This window comes from Salvelinus namaycush, chromosome 13, assembly GCF_016432855.1.
Source record: "Salvelinus namaycush isolate Seneca chromosome 13, SaNama_1.0, whole genome shotgun sequence".
Classification (NCBI taxonomy): domain Eukaryota; kingdom Metazoa; phylum Chordata; class Actinopteri; order Salmoniformes; family Salmonidae; genus Salvelinus; species Salvelinus namaycush.
In genome coordinates, this window is record NC_052319.1 from 27,392,844 (window position 1) to 27,413,156 (window position 20,313).

A 20,313-nucleotide genomic window follows, 5' to 3' on the forward strand; every position below is an offset into this window, starting at 1 on the left:
TCTCTCCTCAGTGACTGGCAGCTCTGATAGGGGGATCATTAATGATCTCATCACATCAGTAGGGCAGAGGAGTAACCTACAGTAGAGAACAGTATCACCTACACACACACACACACTCAGTCAAGTATAATCCACGCAAATGATGACGCATAGTGTGTGTGTGGATCAAATGTTTATGAGGAGTGACAGCTTTCTTAAGCAGTGGAAGACTTACCACAAAAACAGCAGAGGGGACACTGCTGTCATGAGTGTATGTATTTCTGACCCTCTTACCCCCCCCCCCCCCCCCCCCTCTTTCTCTCTCTCAGGGGAAGGTGAGAAGATGTTTCAGAAAGGAAGTCATATAGAGTCCCTCTTCCTCTGTTTGTTGTTGGTGAGTATCTTTCAAATTACATTACTCCTCCTCCTCTCCTCATCCTCACCCATCTTCAGCAATGAAACAGTGTAACAGATACACAGGCGCATGCGTGAACACAAACACACTGAACACACACACTCGTACAGACATAACACTGGCAGAGGTACAGCCAGACTTTAGCAGGTCTTTGCCAGAGGTTGTGAATCATCACAGGTTCCTCCGTGGAGCTCTAAGAGAGCAGTTCTAATCTGGGCCTGAATCTCTGCTCTCTTCCTCTGATGTTGAAACCTGTTGGCTGTGTGTGTGTATTGGCTGTATTCTCAGGAGTTTAACTTCCCTCAGAGCTCAATTAATGATCCCCACTAAAGCCACTCCTGGAGGGCTGGATTAGAGAGAGAGAGAGAGAGAGAGACCTCTTCCTCATCCCATCTCATCTCTTCCTCCTTCTGCCTCATCCTCCTATCTTCTCTTCTTTCAACCTCTTCCTCACACCTCATCCCATCTCCTCTTCCTCCTTCCACCTCTTCCTCATCCCAACTACTCCCATCTCCTCTTCCTCCTTCCACCTCTTCCTCATCCAACATACAGTACTCCCATCTCCTCACATATCCTCTTCCTCCTTCCACCTCTTCCTCATCCAACATACAGTACTCCCATCTCCTCACATATCCTCTTCCTCCTTCCACCTCTTCCTCATCCAACATACAGTACTCCCATCTCCTCACATCTCCTCCTCCTCCTTCCCCCTCCTCCATACACAGTGTATGACAGCCTCAGACTCACATGTCTTCCTGTCAGATGTCTCAGTTCTCTCCAGCTCCCCAGCTGCTGCTCAGTCTGTCTTGTGTTTGTATAGAGTTTGTCAGTGGTGTAAAGTACTTAAGTAAAAATATGTATATTTTTTACTTTTACTTCACTAGATTCCTTTTACTTCTACTTTTACTTCACTACATTCCTAAATAAAATAACTTTTTACTCTACATTTTCCCTGACACCCAAAAGTACTCGTTACATTTTGAATGCTTAGCAGGACAGGAAAATGGTCAAATTCACACACTTATCAAGAGAACATCCCTGGTCATCCCTACTGCCTCTGATCTGGCGGACTCATTAGACACTCATGCTTCGTGTGTAAATGATGTTTGAGTGATGGAGTGTGCCCCTGGTTATCTGTTAGTAAAAAAAACAAGAAAATGGTGCCGTCTGGTTTGCTTAACATAAGGAATTTTAAATGATTTATACTTTTACTTTTGATTCTTAAGTATATTTTAGCAATTACATTCACTTTTGATACTTACTCTATATTTAAAACCAAATACTTTAAGACTCAAGTAGTATTTTGCTGGGTGACTTTCACTTTTACTTGAGTCATGTTCTATTAAGGTCTCTTTACTTTTACTCAAGTATGACAATTGGGTACTTTTCCACCACTGCAAACAGTAACTGGTTTCATTTCAGTCTCCATGTGTTTGAACAGCAGTGTGTAACTTGTTGTTGTGTTTAGAAAAGGACATTCCTGACCGTGAGCTGGGGAGAGCTGAGTGTGTGCTTGTTTTATTTGGGGGTTCTGATGGATGGATCTGCACAGCAAATCTGTGTGAGGAGAACAGCCAACGGAACACACACACACACACACACACACACACACACACACACACACACACACACACACACACACACACACACACACACACACACACACACACACACACAAAGAGCCTGGCAGGCAGGTAGCTAATGGTAAGTAAGTTACTGTATATAATGTTACAGTACACCTATTGTAATTTAAATACAGTATCAAAGCAAGGACTGTGTAATGACACACGGTACAATACCGTAAAATTGACTCTATTGTACTGTAAAACGTAAATGCTACAGCACCCCCCAACCCAAAACATCTTCCCACAGCCATGATTGAGGGGATTGGGGTTTGTATTTGACTATAATTACATGGGATTGGTGCAAGCAGGTTGGCTGCTAGGTCATGTTACAGCATATCAATTCATATGTGGTGATTTATATCACTTCCATTTCTAGAGGCCTAACAAAGGCTTCCAAACTGACTACAGGGCAAAACAGACCAAAATGATATGGCAAAATACTTAACCATTAACAGTTTAAGACTTGCTACCGCTCCAATCTGTCCCTTATATATTTGAAATTGATGGGGCACTACTACTACATACCAGTTAAATCGGTACAGCATTCTCACTAACGGGTGCAACAAATATGCAGGTTGACATTTATTGTCATGAGTCTTTCAGGAGCGATTTACCATTATATTGTAAAAATTCATATAAGCAAAAATTTGCTTTTTGGTCTTAATTTAAGGGTTAGGCATTTGGGTTAGCAGTGTGGTTACGGTTAGGGTTAGTTTTAAAATGAGATTTTAAGACTTTGTGGCTATGCCAGCTAGTGACCACTCTGCAGAGCTGCCTCCAGAACAAGATTCATGACGAAAAACGCTAACCTTCAACAAATATAGCCTTTTACAAGGCATGCCTCAAAATATGTTAATGAGCCAGAAACAACAAGACCATGCACCCACTAGTGGTCAAAAGGTTTTTGGCTCCAAAAAGATGGTATGGTACTGTATTCTGTAGGATGGAATTACAGTACCATTCGGAATACAGCAATTATTCTCCTGCCCACAAAATTTTCCCACAATGCACCATAATTTAATGTATGCTGCAGTAAAATGTTTCACAGTATTTTACTGTTGATAATACTCCCAATTACCGTATAAATTACAGTTTTCCTTTACGGTGCACAAACAAATGCCCACCAAACACACACACTTCAGCCACTCGATAAATCAATTATATGCACATTTAAACAACTATGGTCAGTCCCTAAGTTCACTCTGGCACACAGCGATTGCGGTTTGGTTAGTATGTTATTGTGTGGGTTGGATGGTGGGAGAGATAGTGATGTAACTCTCTCACTGGCTGACAGATTTAGGGCTACATTAATAACAACGTCTTGATTGGTCTCTGAAAGGTTCCCGAGGGGATTAATATAGTCTCAATGATTTTAATTAGAGTTATTGAAAGCTGTAGTAAAACTAAGTCTACAAGCATAAAGGCTATATACTGAAGAATCCTGTAGTGAGTTGAAGCAGAACAAAAAGATTCATCCTAACCCCTTACACTCGTAGAAATGGGCCTATATGGATAGGGCCGATTTAAAATGTTTCTAACTGAAGAACTATAAAAAGGATATGTATAACCATGTTACCAAAACTTTGGAGATTATGGGGAAATTATCAGACCAAAGTTGAGGACACAACAGTTCACCTGACACAAGACTGAATCCAAACGTTACACTGTTGATTTTATGTGCATTTTACATTGACTGTGTTTTTCACAGCATTTGTCAATAGCGACATCTGAAAACACTTTGGATAAATTCAATAACATAAAAATATTAATTGAAATTTGGTGCAAAATAAGAAAAAAACAGGGTTTGAGTGAGAGGTCTAACTGGTGTCTCCAAGTGGCAACACATCTCTCCAAACTGCACAGTTCCTAAATAATGTCAACACACTTTTATGACTCAAGGAAAGAGTCTTAAACTATAAGGTGCATTTTTGAGCTCTCCTAGCGTTGCCATTGAGGAACTGAAGCAAGCACAAAATATGATCTTACAGTGTTAGGCTTTCAAAAGGCACTTCAGATAAACAGATTGTAATTGTGGTGCGCATAGAATGGGATCATGAGTGCATTCAATTGTGTGTCCTGCGGTTAATTGTCTTCACAATATGACAAACAGCCTCATTCTGTTCAGGACAACCCAGGGTATAACACATGTCATCCTTGTAACTGTGGATCAAATATAGAAATCCTAAACATTGATACTGTAAATGACATGAGTTTTGACATGAAGTGCACATTTGGACTCATGGGTTTGTGGTTTGCTTGTATGACATCAAAGCGGTATTTATTATAATCCCCAACGTCTCATCTGTCAGAACACAGTGACTCCTCTCAATTTACAGCATTTCCCACACTGAGACGACAATAAATGTGCAAAAGCAGCCCAATTAGCGGGTGGGATGGGTGCATCTTCTTGTCGAGCACGGTGCTCAAGTTTATAACGGCTGTCAGTCAAAACCCATACAGCGCTGGGAAGTGGAGAACCCTGAGCTCTGACGTCATGTATAAAATGTTACTGTACAGCAGATGCCTTCCAATTTAGGCGATTATCAATGACAGAATATTCCATTTTCAACCTGCATACGACTGCATATGACAGGGGCTGTGAGTGGAAAGGACTACCGTATAACCAACAACCTGAATAAAAAATACATTTAAGTTTGACTCTGCACGGTTTTATATTTTAACTCTCCCCCCTCTCTCTCAGGTGTCCTGTCCTCCCTGTCTCAGGTCAGAGTACAGTAGTTGTGGAGAGTTTGAGTTCTACAACCAGACCTTCAGTAGCTGCTGGCCCTGCCCCCCATGCCAGCCTGGACAGGAGCCCCACATGGTGAGACACATACACACACTTTTCCCTGTGGTGAAATTACTTGAATGTCCGTATCGTGTAAACCCTGACCCCTGCTACCTACCTCCCAGCCATACTTATCAGATATCAAGGTAAGACCGAGATGCAGAATGTGTTGAAGTAACAATGTTTATTACAGCAACAGGGGCAAAGGTACAGGACGGCAGACAGGCTCAGGGTCAGGTCAAGCAGAGGTCGGTAATCCAGAGGTGGGGCAAAGGTACAGGACGGCAGCCAGGCTCAGGGTCAGGTCAATCAGAGGTCGGTAATCCAGAGGTGAGGCAAAGGTACAGGACGGCAGGCAGGCTCAGGGTCTGGGGCAGGCAGAGTGGTCAGGCGGGTGGGTACAGGGTCAGGACAGGCAAGGGTCAAAAACCAGGAGGACGAGAAAACAGAGACTGGGGAAAAGCAGGACCTGAGACACAAAACCGCTGGTTGACTTGACAAACAAGACGAACTGGCAACAGACAAACAGAGAACACAGGTATAACTACACAGGGGATAATGGGGAAGATGGGCGACACCTGGAGGGGGGTGGAGACAATCACAAAGACAGGTGAAACAGATCAGGGTGTGACAATACTCTCTAGTCTGCCTGTCTGCTCAGACCACCCAGGTAGTTTACTTGACTCACTAGTATACACACAGGTACATATGTAGGATCTTAATTTGAGCCAATTTTCTACAGCAGGAACAGGAAGCATTTTTGTAGGGGTTGATACATTTTTCATTAGGGAAAATAAAATCTGACATTTCAAATTGGAAATTAGAAAATTTAGAAGCCTTTTTAAAACTCAAATACACTAGAAGTTTGCATTTCCAAGTTTGCATTCTCTGCAACAAAAGAGTTATCAAATTAAGAGCCTACATCTGTACACCTTCCAGCTCAGAGAGAGTTACCACCTAAATCCCAGTACTGTAAGCCTGTTCAGATTCATAAAGGGGAATGAACAATTTTCACGGTTTGTCACACCATTTAGATTTTTTTCAAAATATTGAAGCCCCGTGGGTAGGAATGGTACAGTAGTCTGTCAGTAACCATGAGTCATCAGTGCCCCGGTCAAACCAAAAAGCACCTCACTGGGCCTTAATATGGAGGAGACACACTTCATACACACGCACACACACACACACACACACACACACACACACACACACACACACACACACACACACACACACACACACACACACACACACACACACACACACACACACACACACACACACACACACACACACACACACACACACCTATAGACTACTTCACACAACTACACAGAACAACTCCAACAGGTGCACACCTTTTCCTCTTAATCTAAACAACAATCCTAACACATGTCTAACTGTTTGAATAGTCCGTTGTTCATTAACCTTCTAAGGTTAAGTGATAGTTATTCAACTCTCCTATCTAATTACAGAAAATGACTATAATGTGACCTTGACAAGTAAGCCTATCATTGCTCATGATTGTCTATTTATGTAAGGGCTTATCAAACAGAGCACCAACATCATAACTAACCAGGCATTCAGCTCTGTTCTCATCTCTCGTCTGTGATCAGTAGTAGTAGTTAGTCTGTAATCTAGCCCTGTGCTTTCCCTCTGCCTCCTTATAATCACTGGGATAATCTACACCCACCTGAGAACCCCCCCCCCCCCCCCCCCCCCACACACACACACACACACACACACACACACACACACACACACACACACACACACACACACACACACACACACACACACACACACACACACATCAAACAGAACTATTTCAACTCCCACACAGACCTGCTGTGATCTGATAGAGCAGATCATTTTACTGCAGTGATACACACTGGTTTACCACAACTATGGAGACTGGAAATCAATTTGATCTGGAGAGTCTGGAGAAGGTTTATATGAACCAACAGAAGTAAAGTCAGCCAGGAGATCTGACACTGGGTTGATCCATCCTGACAGAATCCTACTGATCATTTTATCCAGTTTTTATCAGATGTCACAGTGGATATATTGGAAAAGCCAATAAAGTAGGACGTTGAAGTGAATATAGTGTTTCTGTAGTCTGTAGGACAGGCAGCAGCTTGGCGTCAAGATGGAGATGATGTAACAGTTTTAATAAAGATACGTCAGACACCTGCCTGTCTGTCAGACTGGTTGTTGTCACAGATCCCCCCCTGAGAGTAGTGCATCAGTCTGGGACATCCTCATTCTATACTAGAACATACATTTCCACCACCTCGCCACATCTACTAGACTATACACAGGCGCACACACACACACACACACACACACACACACACACACACACACACACACACACACACACACACACACACACACACACACACACACACACACACACACACACACACACACACACACACACACACACTATAGATGTAGGATCTTAACTTGAGCCAGTTTGCTACAGCAGGAAAATAATCCTGAAGCAACAGGAAATTTGAATTATTATGTGGATTTTAATTAATGGACATTTTTGTGGTGGTTGATGCATCATTCGTGGAAATTACAAACTTTCATTAACCTTTTTAAAACTGAAATACACTATACATTTCACATTTCCTGAATTGCAAATTATCCCGCAACAGGGTGATCAAATGAAGATCCTACACCTGTAGACAAACTACACAAAGATCAGTTAAAAATGACTCATGTCCTGTTCTTGTTAGCGATCACATTTCACGTCTTTAGTCTCAGACTCGGACTGTCAGATCTAGGCTGGGCTCAGCAGAACACAGAAGGCAGCATTAGTATATACACTAACACACTGGTCTATGAACAGCACCACTCGTTTCAAGTGCATTGTATGTGTGTATGTGTATGTGAGCACAACACATGCATAACACATGTCTAACATTGTTTATGTGTGTTTTGTTGCAGAACTGTGGCTATGGGACTAAGGATGAGGACTATGTGTGTGTGTCTTGTCCGGCGGGGAAGTACTCAAAGGGGAAGTATGAGATCTGCAGGAGACATAAGGACTGTGAAGGTCTGTACCGCGCTACAGTACTCACACCTGGGACACCAGACAGTGACGCAGACTGTGGACCCTGCTTACCTGGGTATGTACACACATACAGACACACACATATACACATACAAACACACACACACAAGCCTACACACTCTCACTATCAGAGTGTCATTGATAAGACAGGACCACCCCATAGGACATTTGTCCCGCACAACTCCCATATCACACACACAGCCTAGGCTAACCCTCCGTTGGCCACGCTACCAGCCTCAATTACCCAGCTGCCATCTGGTCACCCACCAACATGGAGGCAGGAGAAGATATAAACTGTTACAGGACTGATTTAAAGGTCTGATCTCCCTCTCAGTCTCAGTCTCAGTCTCAGTCTCAGTCTCAGTCTCAGTCTCTCTCTCTCTCTCTCTCTCTCTCTCTCTCTCTCTCTCTCTCTCTCTCTCTCTCTCTCTCTCTCTCTCTCTCTCTCTCTCTCTCTCTCTCTCTCTCTCTCTCTCTCTCTCTCTCTCTCTCTCTCTCTCTCTCTCTCTCTCTCTCTCTCTCTCTCTCTCTCTCTCTCTCTCTCTCTCTCTCTCTCTCTCTCTCTCTTCCCTTTCCACCATATGATATCATTCAGTGATTGGACCACCTCAAAGGCATTCTCTGGTTTCAATTGAGTTTAAAGTCAATATACAGACTGGAGTGTTTTAGCATAACATTACTGGCTGCTTTAATAGCTACTCTCTTTCAGCTGTACTGTATTGGGGGCAGGGATACTGAACACTGTCTGACTGCTGCTGTGATGGAATCGAAATACTAAAATCTTTTTATTAATCTCACGTTTAATGCTTTGTCGGTGCTCTAACCTGGAGATGGGGTGTTGGTGTTTGATTGAATTTGGTTTAATAGTCATCTCTGATTAATGATAGCCTCTCTGCCCTAGAGGCCTAGAGGACGCCACGCTCTGAAGCAGCTTCCTTTCTCGTCCTCTGTCACAGCTCAGGGCTATATAATACCTTATCTAACCTAATGGTATACAGTATCACTCCTTCCCCTCTGGGCATCAATACAGCAGTCAGTTCAGCCTTTTCACTTCAACTATTATTGAGACACTTCTCCTGTCAAATACGTACATATTCACACCATATCTAACATCTCTCTGTATATAAGAAGACAATACTAGGTACTGTATCAGTATTGTTCTCTAAAGGTTCTCTCTGTGCTTCCTTTCTGTCAGGTATTACATCCAGGAGAACCGGCCCAGGAACCTGTATGGGATGGTCTGTCACTCGTGTCAGAACGCACCGCGCAACACTAAAGAGTGTACGTTCTACTATACTTTACTACTTCTACAACACAAACACACTGTTTTACAGAATCACAGTCAGAGAGGGACGGAGAGCGATCACTGTAAGGTCAGGCGAGTGAGGGCTGTGGCTAGTTAATGAACACAGACAGACAGACAGACAGACAGACAGACAGAGCACAGTGCGAGGCAGCATGATGTTAACTCGTCAGCGTCTGGAACTGCTTCCTCATGGTAATGCTCAAACCCAGGAATTGTTTTTCTGTCCGTCGCTCAAACCAACACTCACTGGCACATTGTTTTGACCGGAAATGAATATATATGTTATTGTGTAATTTGAATGACTGTGTTTTGAAATATGAAAAGCTCAAACAGATTGGAAGCTGCTATGAGGAGGATGGGAGGGAGGGAAGGAGGGAGGAGGACAAATGAGTGTATACCAACAAACACAAACCTTTTAACAAGTGTCTAATTGTTTCTTCCAGGCAGGGAGTGAGTTAGGGAGGAAGAGAGGGAGGGAGTGAACGTGTGAGGGTACATTTTAATTAAGTGTTTTAAATGAAGTCTTGAAATATGTAGTTGAAGCATAGAGTTACTAGCTCAGGGTCAAGACAGGCTAGCACTCGCCAAGTAATCTGTCAATTACTCCGGCTTCCAGCTCAGTGTGCGTGTGTGTGTGTTTGTGTGTTACCGCTGAGCCCAGCTAGCTCCCAGCATGGCGCGGTGTGATAATTAAAACGTTTGGAGGGCATGAAAAAGATGATTAACATGTTTCTACATGCACTGGGTCTTCTCTTCAACAGCAGCCTGTCATACCAGCTCTCCAGGCTATATACATCTATACATATCTATACCACCTCTGTCTGGCCTCTGTTTACCACAATCTACTGTAACAGACTGGGTTTAAACTTTGAACCCAGGTTTGTCTAATGTAACTGCAGCAGTCTCATACAATGATAGACCTCGTCAGTCTGATCTGATCAGTGAATAAATAAAGTCTGAAGCAGCATAAAGATGTCCAAAAGCTTTAGAGGAGATGATGTCTGTCTGTAGGGTTGAACGCCTTGTTCTATTCTGATGTCTGTCTGTAGGGTGAAAGCCTTGGTCTATTCTGACGTCTGTCTGTAGGGTTGAAAGCCTTGGTCTATTCTGATGTCTGTCTGTAGGGTTGAAAGCCTTGGTCTATTCTGATGTCTGTCTGTAGGGTTGAAAGCCTTGGTCTATTCTGATGTCTGTCTGTAGGGTTGAAAGCCTTGGTCTATTCTGATGTCTCACTGTAGGAACAATGTGGTATGATTCTGTACGTAAATCCGAGACACTCCATTTAGTATGATATGTTACGTTTCGTATAGTTTGTGTTAATTTGTGGAAGTCCATCATGATATGTTTACGAATTACAATTCATATGATGTTACAAATTTGCTAAACGTACAATATGTTACGAATTTGCTAAATATATGATATGTTACAAATTCCAATTTGTTGTGGCTAAAGTTAGCTAGGTGGCTAACGCTAATGTTCCAGAGAGAGAGAGAGAGAGAGAGAGAGAGAGAGAGAGAGAGAGAGAGAGAGAGAGAGAGAGAGAGAGAGAGAGAGAGAGAGAGAGAGAGAGAGAGAGAGAGAGAGAGAGAGACTATTCTGTAGGGTATAAAGGTTGAGAGGGGCACAGTGTTGTAGACAAATCATCCAATCAAATTGCTTCGTAAACAATAGGTGTGGACTAACAGTGAAATGCTTACTTACAGGCCCTTCCCAACAATGCAGAGAGAAAGAAAATAGAGAAGTAATAATAGATACACAATGAGTAAAGATAACCTGGCTATATACAACGGGTACCAGTACTGAGTCAATGTGCAGGGGAATGAGGTAATTGAGGTTGTAAACAGAAGCAGCAGTGTACGTGACGGGTCAAAAAAGTTTGTTAAAAAAGGGTCAATGCAAATAGTCCGGGTAGTTATTTATTTAACTAACTATTTATCAGACTTATGGCTTGTGGGTAGAAGCTGTTCAGGGTCCTGTTGGTCAGAGACTTGGTGCATCGGTACCGTTTGCCGTGCGGTAGCAGAGAGATCAGTCTATGACTTGGGTGGCTGGAGTCTGTAACAATTTTTAGGGCCTTCTTCTGACACCGCCTGGTATAGAGGTCCTGGATGGCAAGAAGCTCAGCCCCAGTGATGTACCCTCTGTAGCGTCTTGAGGTTGGATGCCAAGCAGTTGCCATACCAAGCAGTGATGCAGCCAGTCAAGATGCTCTCAATGATGCAGCTGGATAACTTTTTGAGGATCTGAGGGTCCTTGCCAAATCTTTTCAGCCTCCTGGGGGGGAAGAGGTGCTGTCATGCCCTCTTTACGACTGTGTTGGTGTGTTTGGACCATGATAGATCCTTAGTGATGTGAACACTCGACCTGCTCCACTACAGCCCCGTCGATGTGAATGGGGGCGTGCTCGGCTCTCCGTTTCCTGTAGTCCACGATCAGCTCCTTTGTCTTGCTGACACTGAGGGAGAGGTTGTTGTCCTGGCACCACACTGCCGGGTCTCTGACCTCCTCCCTATAGGCTGTCTCATCATCGTCAGTGATCAGGCCTACCATTGTTGTGTTGTCGGTAAACTTCACCCACGCAGTCGTGGGTGAACAGGGAGTACAGGAGGGGACTAAGCACACACCCCTGAGGGGTAAGGCATCATGGGGAACATGGCTTCCCTTAGATTAATTACCTGTGTAGTATCTGTGTAGTAACTGTGTAGTATCTGTGTGTTCCAGGCATGCTTACCAAAGTCCCCAGTGTCTCAACCACCAGTACTACCATGTTCCCTCACCCTCACAAAGACCCCACAGGACAGGGTCACCTAGCAACCGCTCTCATCATTGCCATGTCAACCATCTTCATCATGGCCATCGCCATCGTCCTCATCATCATGTTCTACATCCTCAAAGCCAAGCCCAGCGGACAGGGTAACAATCACACACACTCACATACACACACAGTTTCAGTTGGGTTCACTCCCTGTGTTAAATGGGACATCAGTGTGCACAGTTACTAAACGTTCTCTCTCTCCATGTGCAGCATGCTGCTCAGGTCAGGTGGTGAAGGCTGTGGAGGCTCAGACCAACAAACAGGAGGACAAGAAAGATGTTCCAGGTGAGACACTACAACACAGCTATACAAAATGATACCTCAGGGAACAGAAAACCACACGACAGTCAACTAACATAATGTATAGTACCGGCTGGGGCCTCAGACTTAATCTATAGTCTAGTCTATAACTAACATAATGTATAGTACCGGCTGGGGCCTCAGGTTTAATCTATAGTCTAGTCTATAACTAACATAATGTATAGTACCGGCTGGGGCCTCAGGTTTAATCTATAGTCTAGTCTATAACTAACATAATGTATAGTACCGGCTGGGGCCTCAGGTTTAATCTATAGTCTAGTCTATAACTAACATAATGTATAGTACCGGCTGGGGCCTCAGGTTTAATCTATAGTCTAGTCTATAACTAACATAATGTATAGTACCGGCTGGGGCCTCAGGCTTAATCTATAGTCTAGTCTATAACTAACATAATGTATAGTACCGGCTGAGGCCTCAGGTTTAATCTATAGTCTAGTCTATAACTAACATAATGTATAGTACCGGCTGGGGCCTCAGACTTAATCTATAGTTTAGTCTATAACTAACATAATGTATAGTACCGGCTGGGGCCTCAGGTTTAATCTATAGTCTAGTCTATAACTAACATAATGTATAGTACCGGCTGGGGCCTCAGGTTTAATCTATAGTCTAGTCTATAACTAACATAATGTATAGTACCGGCTGGGGCCTCAGACTTAATCTATAGTCTAGTCTATAACTAACATAATGTATAGTACCGGCTGGGGCCTCAGACTTAATCTATAGTCTAGTCTATAACTAACATAATGTATAGTACCGGCTGGGGCCTCAGGTTTAATCTATAGTCTAGTCTATAACTAACATAATGTATAGTACCGGCTGGGGCCTCAGGTTTAATCTATAGTCTAGTCTATAACTAACATAATGTATAGTACCGGCTGGGGCCTCAGGTTTAATCTATAGTCTAGTCTATAACTAACATAATGTATAGTACCGGCTGGGGCCTCAGACTTAATCTATAGTCTAGTCTATAACTAACATAATGTATTGTACCGGCTGGGGCCTCAGACTTAATCTATAGTCTAGTCTATAACTAACATAATGTATAGTACCGGCTGGGGCCTCAGGTTTAATCTATAGTCTAGTCTATAACTAACATAATGTATAGTACTGGCTGGGGCCTCAGGTTTAATCTATAGTCTAGTCTATAACTAACATAATGTATTGTACCGGCTGAGGCCTCAGGTTTAATCTATAGTCTAGTCTATAACTAACATAATGTATAGTACCGGCTGGGGCCTCAGGTTTAATCTATAGTCTAGTCTATAACTAACATAATGTATAGTACCGGCTGGGGCCTCAGACTTAATCTATAGTCTAGTCTATATCTAACATAATGTATAGTACCGGCTGGGGCCTCAGGTTTAATCTATAGTCTAGTCTATAACTAACATAATGTATAGTACCGGCTGGGGCCTCAGGTTTAATCTATAGTCTAGTCTATAACTAACATAAAGGCATTCTCATGCGTGGTGTCTGTGGGTTTGACACTGAGTGAGCGCAGCATGGTGGAATGTTTAGATTAGACTGTGGCCCTAGCTCTAGGCTGTCAGTGTCAACAACTCTGAATGAGTTGTTATCTACCTGACAATAATACACCTACTGGCGTCTCACATACTGTAGGCCTACCCTTTTACCTCTGGTATGGTAATAGTTACACATACAGTCCTTTAGGTTTAGAAATCAACCTGTTTAGGCTTGCAAATTAAGAATCAAACATAAGTGTTTTATTCACGAAACTGAATGTATGTTTAAAGTGTATTGGTGAAAGCATACTGTATGTGTGTGTTTATGTATTGGGAAAAGTGTGTGTGCACACGCATGTCTGTGTGTATTGAGTAGCTGTTTCGTAAGTCTCGATGATTGAGATCTCCGGTAGAGCTGGGAACTATGAGTGTCTGTCTGATGTGGCGTCTCTGAGGCATACACCATCTAGGCTGGCAGTGCCAGACATTTACACACTTTAAACTTTGATGTGATTGCATTTGAACACTACAGTCCTGTTAATTGAATTATTTTGAAAATAATGGGACCTCTGTTCCCCTGGTTATTTTGACGATTGTTTCAGACTTACTAGTTAACTACACATGATTGATGATATTACTAGTTTATCTAGCTTGTCCTGCGTTGCATATAATCGATGCGGTGCCTGTTAATTTATCATTGAATCATAGCCTACTTTGCCAAATGGGTCATTTAACAAGCGCATTCGCGAAAAAAGCACTGTCGTTGCACCAATGTGTACCTAACCATAAACATCAACGCCTTTCTTAAAATCAATACACAAGTATATATTTTTAAACCTGCATATTTAGTTAATATTGCCTGCTAACATTAATTTCTTTTAACTATGGAAATTGTCACTTCTCTTGTGTTCTGTGCAACAGAGTCAGGGTATATGCAGCAGTTTGGGCCACCTGGCTCGTTGCGAACTGTGTGAAGACTAGAAGATTATTTCTTCCTAACAAAGACAGGCAACTTCGCCAAACGGGGATGATTTAACAAAAGCGCATTTGCGAAAAAAGCACAATCGTTGCACGAATGTACCTAACCATAAACATCAATGCCTTTCTTAAAATCAATACACAGAAGTATATTTTTTAAAACCTGCATATTTAGTTAAAAGAAATCCAGATTAGCAGGCAATATTAAACTAGGACAATTGTGTCACTACTCTTGCGTTCATTGCACGCAGAGTCAGGGTATATGCAACAGTTTGGCCCGCCTGGCTCGTTGCGAACTAATTTGCTAGAATTTTACGTAATTATGACATGAAATTGAAGGTTGTGCAGTGTAACAGCAATATTTAGACTTATGGATGCCACCCGTTAGATAAAATACGGAACGGTTCCGTATTTCACTGAAAGAATAAACGTTTTGTTTTCGAAATGATAGTTTCCGGATTTGACCATATTAATGACCTAAGGCACGTATTTCTGTGTGTTATTATGTTATAATTAAGTCTATGATTTGATATTTGATAGAGCAGTCTAAACTGAGCAGGGGTAGGCAGCAGCAGGCTCGTAAGCATTCATTCAAACAGCACTTTCGTGCGTTTCCCTGTGCTTCAAGCATTGAGCTGTTTATGATTTCAAGCCTATCAACTCCCGAGATTAGGCTGGTGTAACCAATGTGAAATGGCTAGCTAGTTAGCGGGGTGCGCACTAATAGCGTTTCAATCGGTGACGTCACTCGCTCTGAGACCTACAGAGTTCCAAACTGCCTCTGGAAGCAATGTCAGCACAAGAACTGTTAGTCGGGAGATTCATGAAATGGGTTTCCATGGCCAACCAGTCGCACACAAGCCTAAAATCACCATGCCAATGCCAAGCGTCGGCTGGAGTGGTGTAAAGCTTGCCGCCCTTGGATTCCGGAGCAGTGTAAACGTGTTCTCTGGAGTGATGAAACACGCTTCACCATCTGGCAGTCCGACAGACGAATCTGGGTTTGACGAATGCCAGAAGAACGCTACCTGCCCCAATGCATAGTGCCAACTGTAAAGTTTGGTGGAGGAGGAATAATGGTCTGGGGCTGTTTTTCATGCTTCAGGCTAGGCCCCTTAGTTCCAGTGACGACATTCTAGACGATTCTGTGCTTCCAACCTTATAGCAAAGCAAGGTCCATAAAGAAATGGTTTGTCGACATCAGCGTGGAAGAACTTGACTGGCCTGCACAGAGCCTTAACCTCAACCCCATCGAACACCTTTGGGATGAATTGGAACGCTGACTGTGAGCCTAATGGACTAATCGCCCAACATTAGTGCCCGACCTCACTAATGCTCGTGGCTGAATGGAAGCAAGTCCCCGCAGCAATGTTCCAACATCTGGTGGAAAACCTTCCCAGAAGAGTGGAGGCTGTTATAGCAGCAAAGGCGGGACCAACTCCATATTAATGTCCATGATTTTGGAATGAGATGTTCGAACAGGTGTCCACATACTTTTGCTTGTAGTGTATTTGTTGTTTGTGTCACTTATTAAGCATCCTAATTTAAAAATTGTATAAATTCATTTTTTCTTTATTTCAGACAACGTTGTGATTTTCTCTGAAAAGGATGAATTCGACAAACTCAAACCCACGCCTCCGAAGACGGTGAAAAGGTAAGGTATCATAATCACCAGCGCACATGACACATCAAACACACGCTGAACAGACAAACGCAAAAGATGTGTAATGGTTCCCAATATCGTTCAGATCATGTTTGGGTCTGTCTGTATTTGTTTGTGCGTTTGAGTGTGTTTGTCTGCAAGCGTGTTTTTGTGTGTGTGTGTGTGTGTGTGTGTGTGTGTGTGTGTGTGTGTGTGTGTGTGTGTGTGTGTGTGTGTGTGTGTGTGTGTGTGTGTGTGTGCGTGTGTGTGTAGGGGTTGACTGGGGGCCTCAGAGACAGAGAGGCTCTTTTATCTGTTTTTCGGGATCTGCCCATAATTAGACTACCACAGGACAAGTCACTGCAGCAGAGCATCGCTGCTAGCCCTTTTAGTGGGGAGACAGTGTATGTGTGTGTGTGTGTTTGTTTGTGCCCCTTGTGTGGGTCATGGAAAAACTAAAGATTTTTCTGAAGCAAAGTGATTCTGGTTTTGGAGGGCAAACTAGCTGAGCACAGATTGGCTCTGGAGGTGGGATGGAGAGGGGGGTGGGGGAGAGATATAGAGAGAGAAAGAGAGAGGGGAGGGTGGGTAGTAGAGAGAGAGGCAAAGAGAAGTGAAGAGAGAGGGGGACTCTATAGCCCAGCCAAACCCTAAACCCTTCCCTCTCTGTTCTCTCCTCCCATTCCCTCTCTGTCCTTCCCCTCTCTGTTCACTCCTCCCATTCCCTCTCTGTCCTTCCCCTATCTGTCCTCTCCTCCCTTTCCCTCTGTCCTTCCCCTCTCTGTCCTCTCCTCCCTTTCCCTCTGTCCTTCCCCTGTCTGTCCTCTCCTCCCTTTCCCTCTCTCCTTCCCCTGTCTGTCCTCTCCTCCCTTTCCCTCTGTCCTTCCCCTCTCTGTTCTCTCCTCCCATTCCCTCTCTGTCCTTCCCCTCTCTGTCCTCTCCTCCCTTTCCCTCTGTCCTTCCCCTCTCTCTCCTCTCCTCCCTTTCCCTCTGTCCTTCCCCTCTCTGTCCTCTCCTCCCTTTCCCTCTGTCCTTCCCCTCTCTGTCCTCTCCTCCCTTTCCCTCTGTCCTTCCCCTCTCTGTCCTCTCCTCCCTTTCCCTCTGTCCTTCCCCTCTCTGTCCTCTCCTCCCTTTCCCTCTGCCTCCTTCCCCTCTCTGTTCTCTCCTCCCTTTCCCTCTGTCCTTCCCCTCTCTGTTCTCTCCTCCCTTTCCCTCTGTCCTTCCCCTCTGTTCTCTCCTCCCTTTCCATCTCTCTCCTCTCTCCTCCCTTTCCCTTGCTTTCCTTCCCCTCTCTGTTCTCTCCTCCCTTTCTGTTTGTCTGTCTGTCTGTCTCAACCCCACACTAGCAGACAATGAAGCCTTATTCTTTATGACAGACAGACAGACAGGTATAGCAAGGAGAAGATACATACACATTTACGTAAATATGGGTAGACACAGAGGATGAGTTTGTGTCATACACACAGTATCACAAGTCACATGTACACACACTGTATATGGTCTGTATGACCTACTCACATCTCATCACACACATTAACATTAGCATTACATCACCTAGCCAGACTCAGCAGTGGTAAACAGTGTGGCTAGCTGCATGCCAGAGGATGTACTAACTCACTGTCTTAGCAGCCTGAGTGGGTGTAGGGTGACTAGGAAACAATGCCTGTGTGTGTGTGTGTGTGTGTGTGTGTGTGTGTGTGTGTGTGTGTGTGTGTGTGTGTGTGTGTGTGTGTGTGTGTGTGTGTGTGTGTGTGTGTGTGTGTGTGTGTGTGTGTGTGTGTGTGTGTGTCAGTGAAACATTGCTATTGTGTGCGTATCTCTGAAAATCTTTGTCAACAAGGTGTTTTTGGGAGAACTTCCCAGTCTTACACACACTGTTAATAGCATTCTGTGGATCTGAAGCTAAATATGTAATATAAAACATGAGTCTATTTGCAGTATAATATTAAGGATGAAGCTACAGCACATTACCATAACTAGACACTGCAAAATATCAGTTGAAAGGTCATGAAGAATGTTATTATGCTGACCGATTTTGAGTTTTGACAACTCAACTTGATTTTCTCTCTCCTCCCCAGTGAGAATGATGCATCGTCAGAGAACGAGCAGCTGTTGAGTCGTAGTATGGACAGTGATGAGGAGGCAGCCTTGGAGAGGCAGGGGGCGGCTGATCCTAACCCCAGCCTCTGTCTTCTGAACCTGGGCAACAAGCCAGACCTCTGCCTGCTCTCTCTGGGGCTTCTCGACAGGGATAAGACTGGATCCAACCCCACCAGCCCTATCAACGCTAACAACATTAGCAATGGCAATGCTAACATCATCAATAACAACAACTACAACAAGGCTACAGGGGTGAGAGAGAACACAGTCATTCACATCCAACTATGTACTTTAACAATGTATTGCAATGTAATTACTTTATAACCTACTCTACCTTTCACTCTGTCTCTTCCTTCAGATTCAGAGCCGGAGGAAGAAGATCCTGGATCTGTATGCTAGAGCCTGCAGTGTGGCTGAGGGTGAGAACTCATACGTCCACCCCGGGCTTCAGCCCTATGGAACTACCCTTCAACTGTCTATCGAAGGACACTTCTATGCTGGACTCTTGCTACAACACACACATCCCTAACCATCCCTCTCCCTTCCTCTCCCCAGGTCTGAGTCCTACAGAACTACCGTTTGACTGTCTGGAGAAGGCCAGTCGGATGCTGAGCTCCTCCTACAGTAGCGAGGCAGCTGTGGTGAAGACCTGGAGACACCTGGCAGAAAGCTTTGGCCTGAAGAGGGATGAGATCGGAGGGATGAGTGACGGCCTGCAGCTGTTTGAGAGGATCAGTACCGCCGGCTATAGCATCCCAGACCTGCTCACCAGACTGGTGCAGATAGAGAGACTGGATGCTGTGGAGTCACTGTGTTCTGATGTACTGGGAGGAGGAGATACACACACTGTCCCTCTGTCCTCACCGCGCTGTGCAAGCGTCTGACTCACACACACACATGAACACACGTTTATGCACAGATGCAGTACACCCATGTGCACATACCTGCCCGCCCATACATTCACAAACACCCGTACCCCTCCACATGAAGAATGCCAGTAGGCCTTCCTAGATTTCAGATCTCTCTCCTTCTCTTTCGTCTCTCTGTCTCCCTCTGACAATTCACTTTGTGCTGGATGCCTCAACAAAAGCTTTTTATTAAAAAAAATATATAGATTTTATATAAATTACATTTTGTACATATTAGAATATGAGATTTTGAAAAAGGCATAATGGACCTCTTCTCTGCCAGGATCCCCGTGGCCCCAGATCCCCCCTCCCCGCTCCTCCAGCGGTCAGCTGCTACCGCTGGCTCTAATTGGTTGACTTGTGGCAGTCTGATCTAATAATGTTGTGGTTTACAGTCAAGACTTTCAGCACCTAATTAACCACTAAAACCAATGAACCAGTAAATACCAGATGCCAGAGACCATTAAAGAGACTGCTTAGCTTATAGACAGACTAGGCCTTCTGCAGCCTGAGAAATGCAGGAAGACAGGACACCAGGAGACCCAGCGCTGCACTACTCTATGGTCAGCCTGGCTCTGATGCTATGCTGGGTGATACCACAGGACGGCAGCCATTTTGTGCCATTCAGCACATATCAGCTAATGGTGATAAGCTCCTAGCTAAAGACATTTCAGGAACAAGAGAATGTGTGTTTGGTTTATATGGTTTAAATGGTGGCTTTCTATACCTCCATGTATATTGGTTCTGTTGAGTGACTGGGGAGGCACAATCCCATCTCTGTGTGTCTTCACTGCTCTGGTGTTTCACGTTAGCCACGTTTAAAGGGTCTGGACTCCGGTAGTGTATATGAATCATAAATGTGCATGTACAATGCTCATCATTTAG

The 20,313-nt window shown here is 44.0% G+C and overlaps 1 protein-coding gene across 1 annotated transcript; it reads left to right on the forward strand.

The window, feature by feature from the left end:
- The first annotated feature begins 315 nt into the window (after positions 1–315).
- LOC120057939 (tumor necrosis factor receptor superfamily member EDAR-like) lies at positions 316–19,737 on the forward strand. Its single transcript, XM_039006416.1, has 10 exons — positions 316–373; positions 4,721–4,843; positions 7,766–7,947; positions 9,088–9,173; positions 11,920–12,111; positions 12,224–12,298; positions 16,360–16,432; positions 18,499–18,772; positions 18,879–18,939; positions 19,076–19,737. The coding sequence occupies exons 1-10, from the start codon at positions 323–325 to the stop codon at positions 19,402–19,404; spliced, it is 1,446 nt and encodes a 481-aa protein (XP_038862344.1). The 5' UTR covers positions 316–322; the 3' UTR covers positions 19,405–19,737.
- Positions 19,738–20,313: the final 576 nt, after the last annotated feature.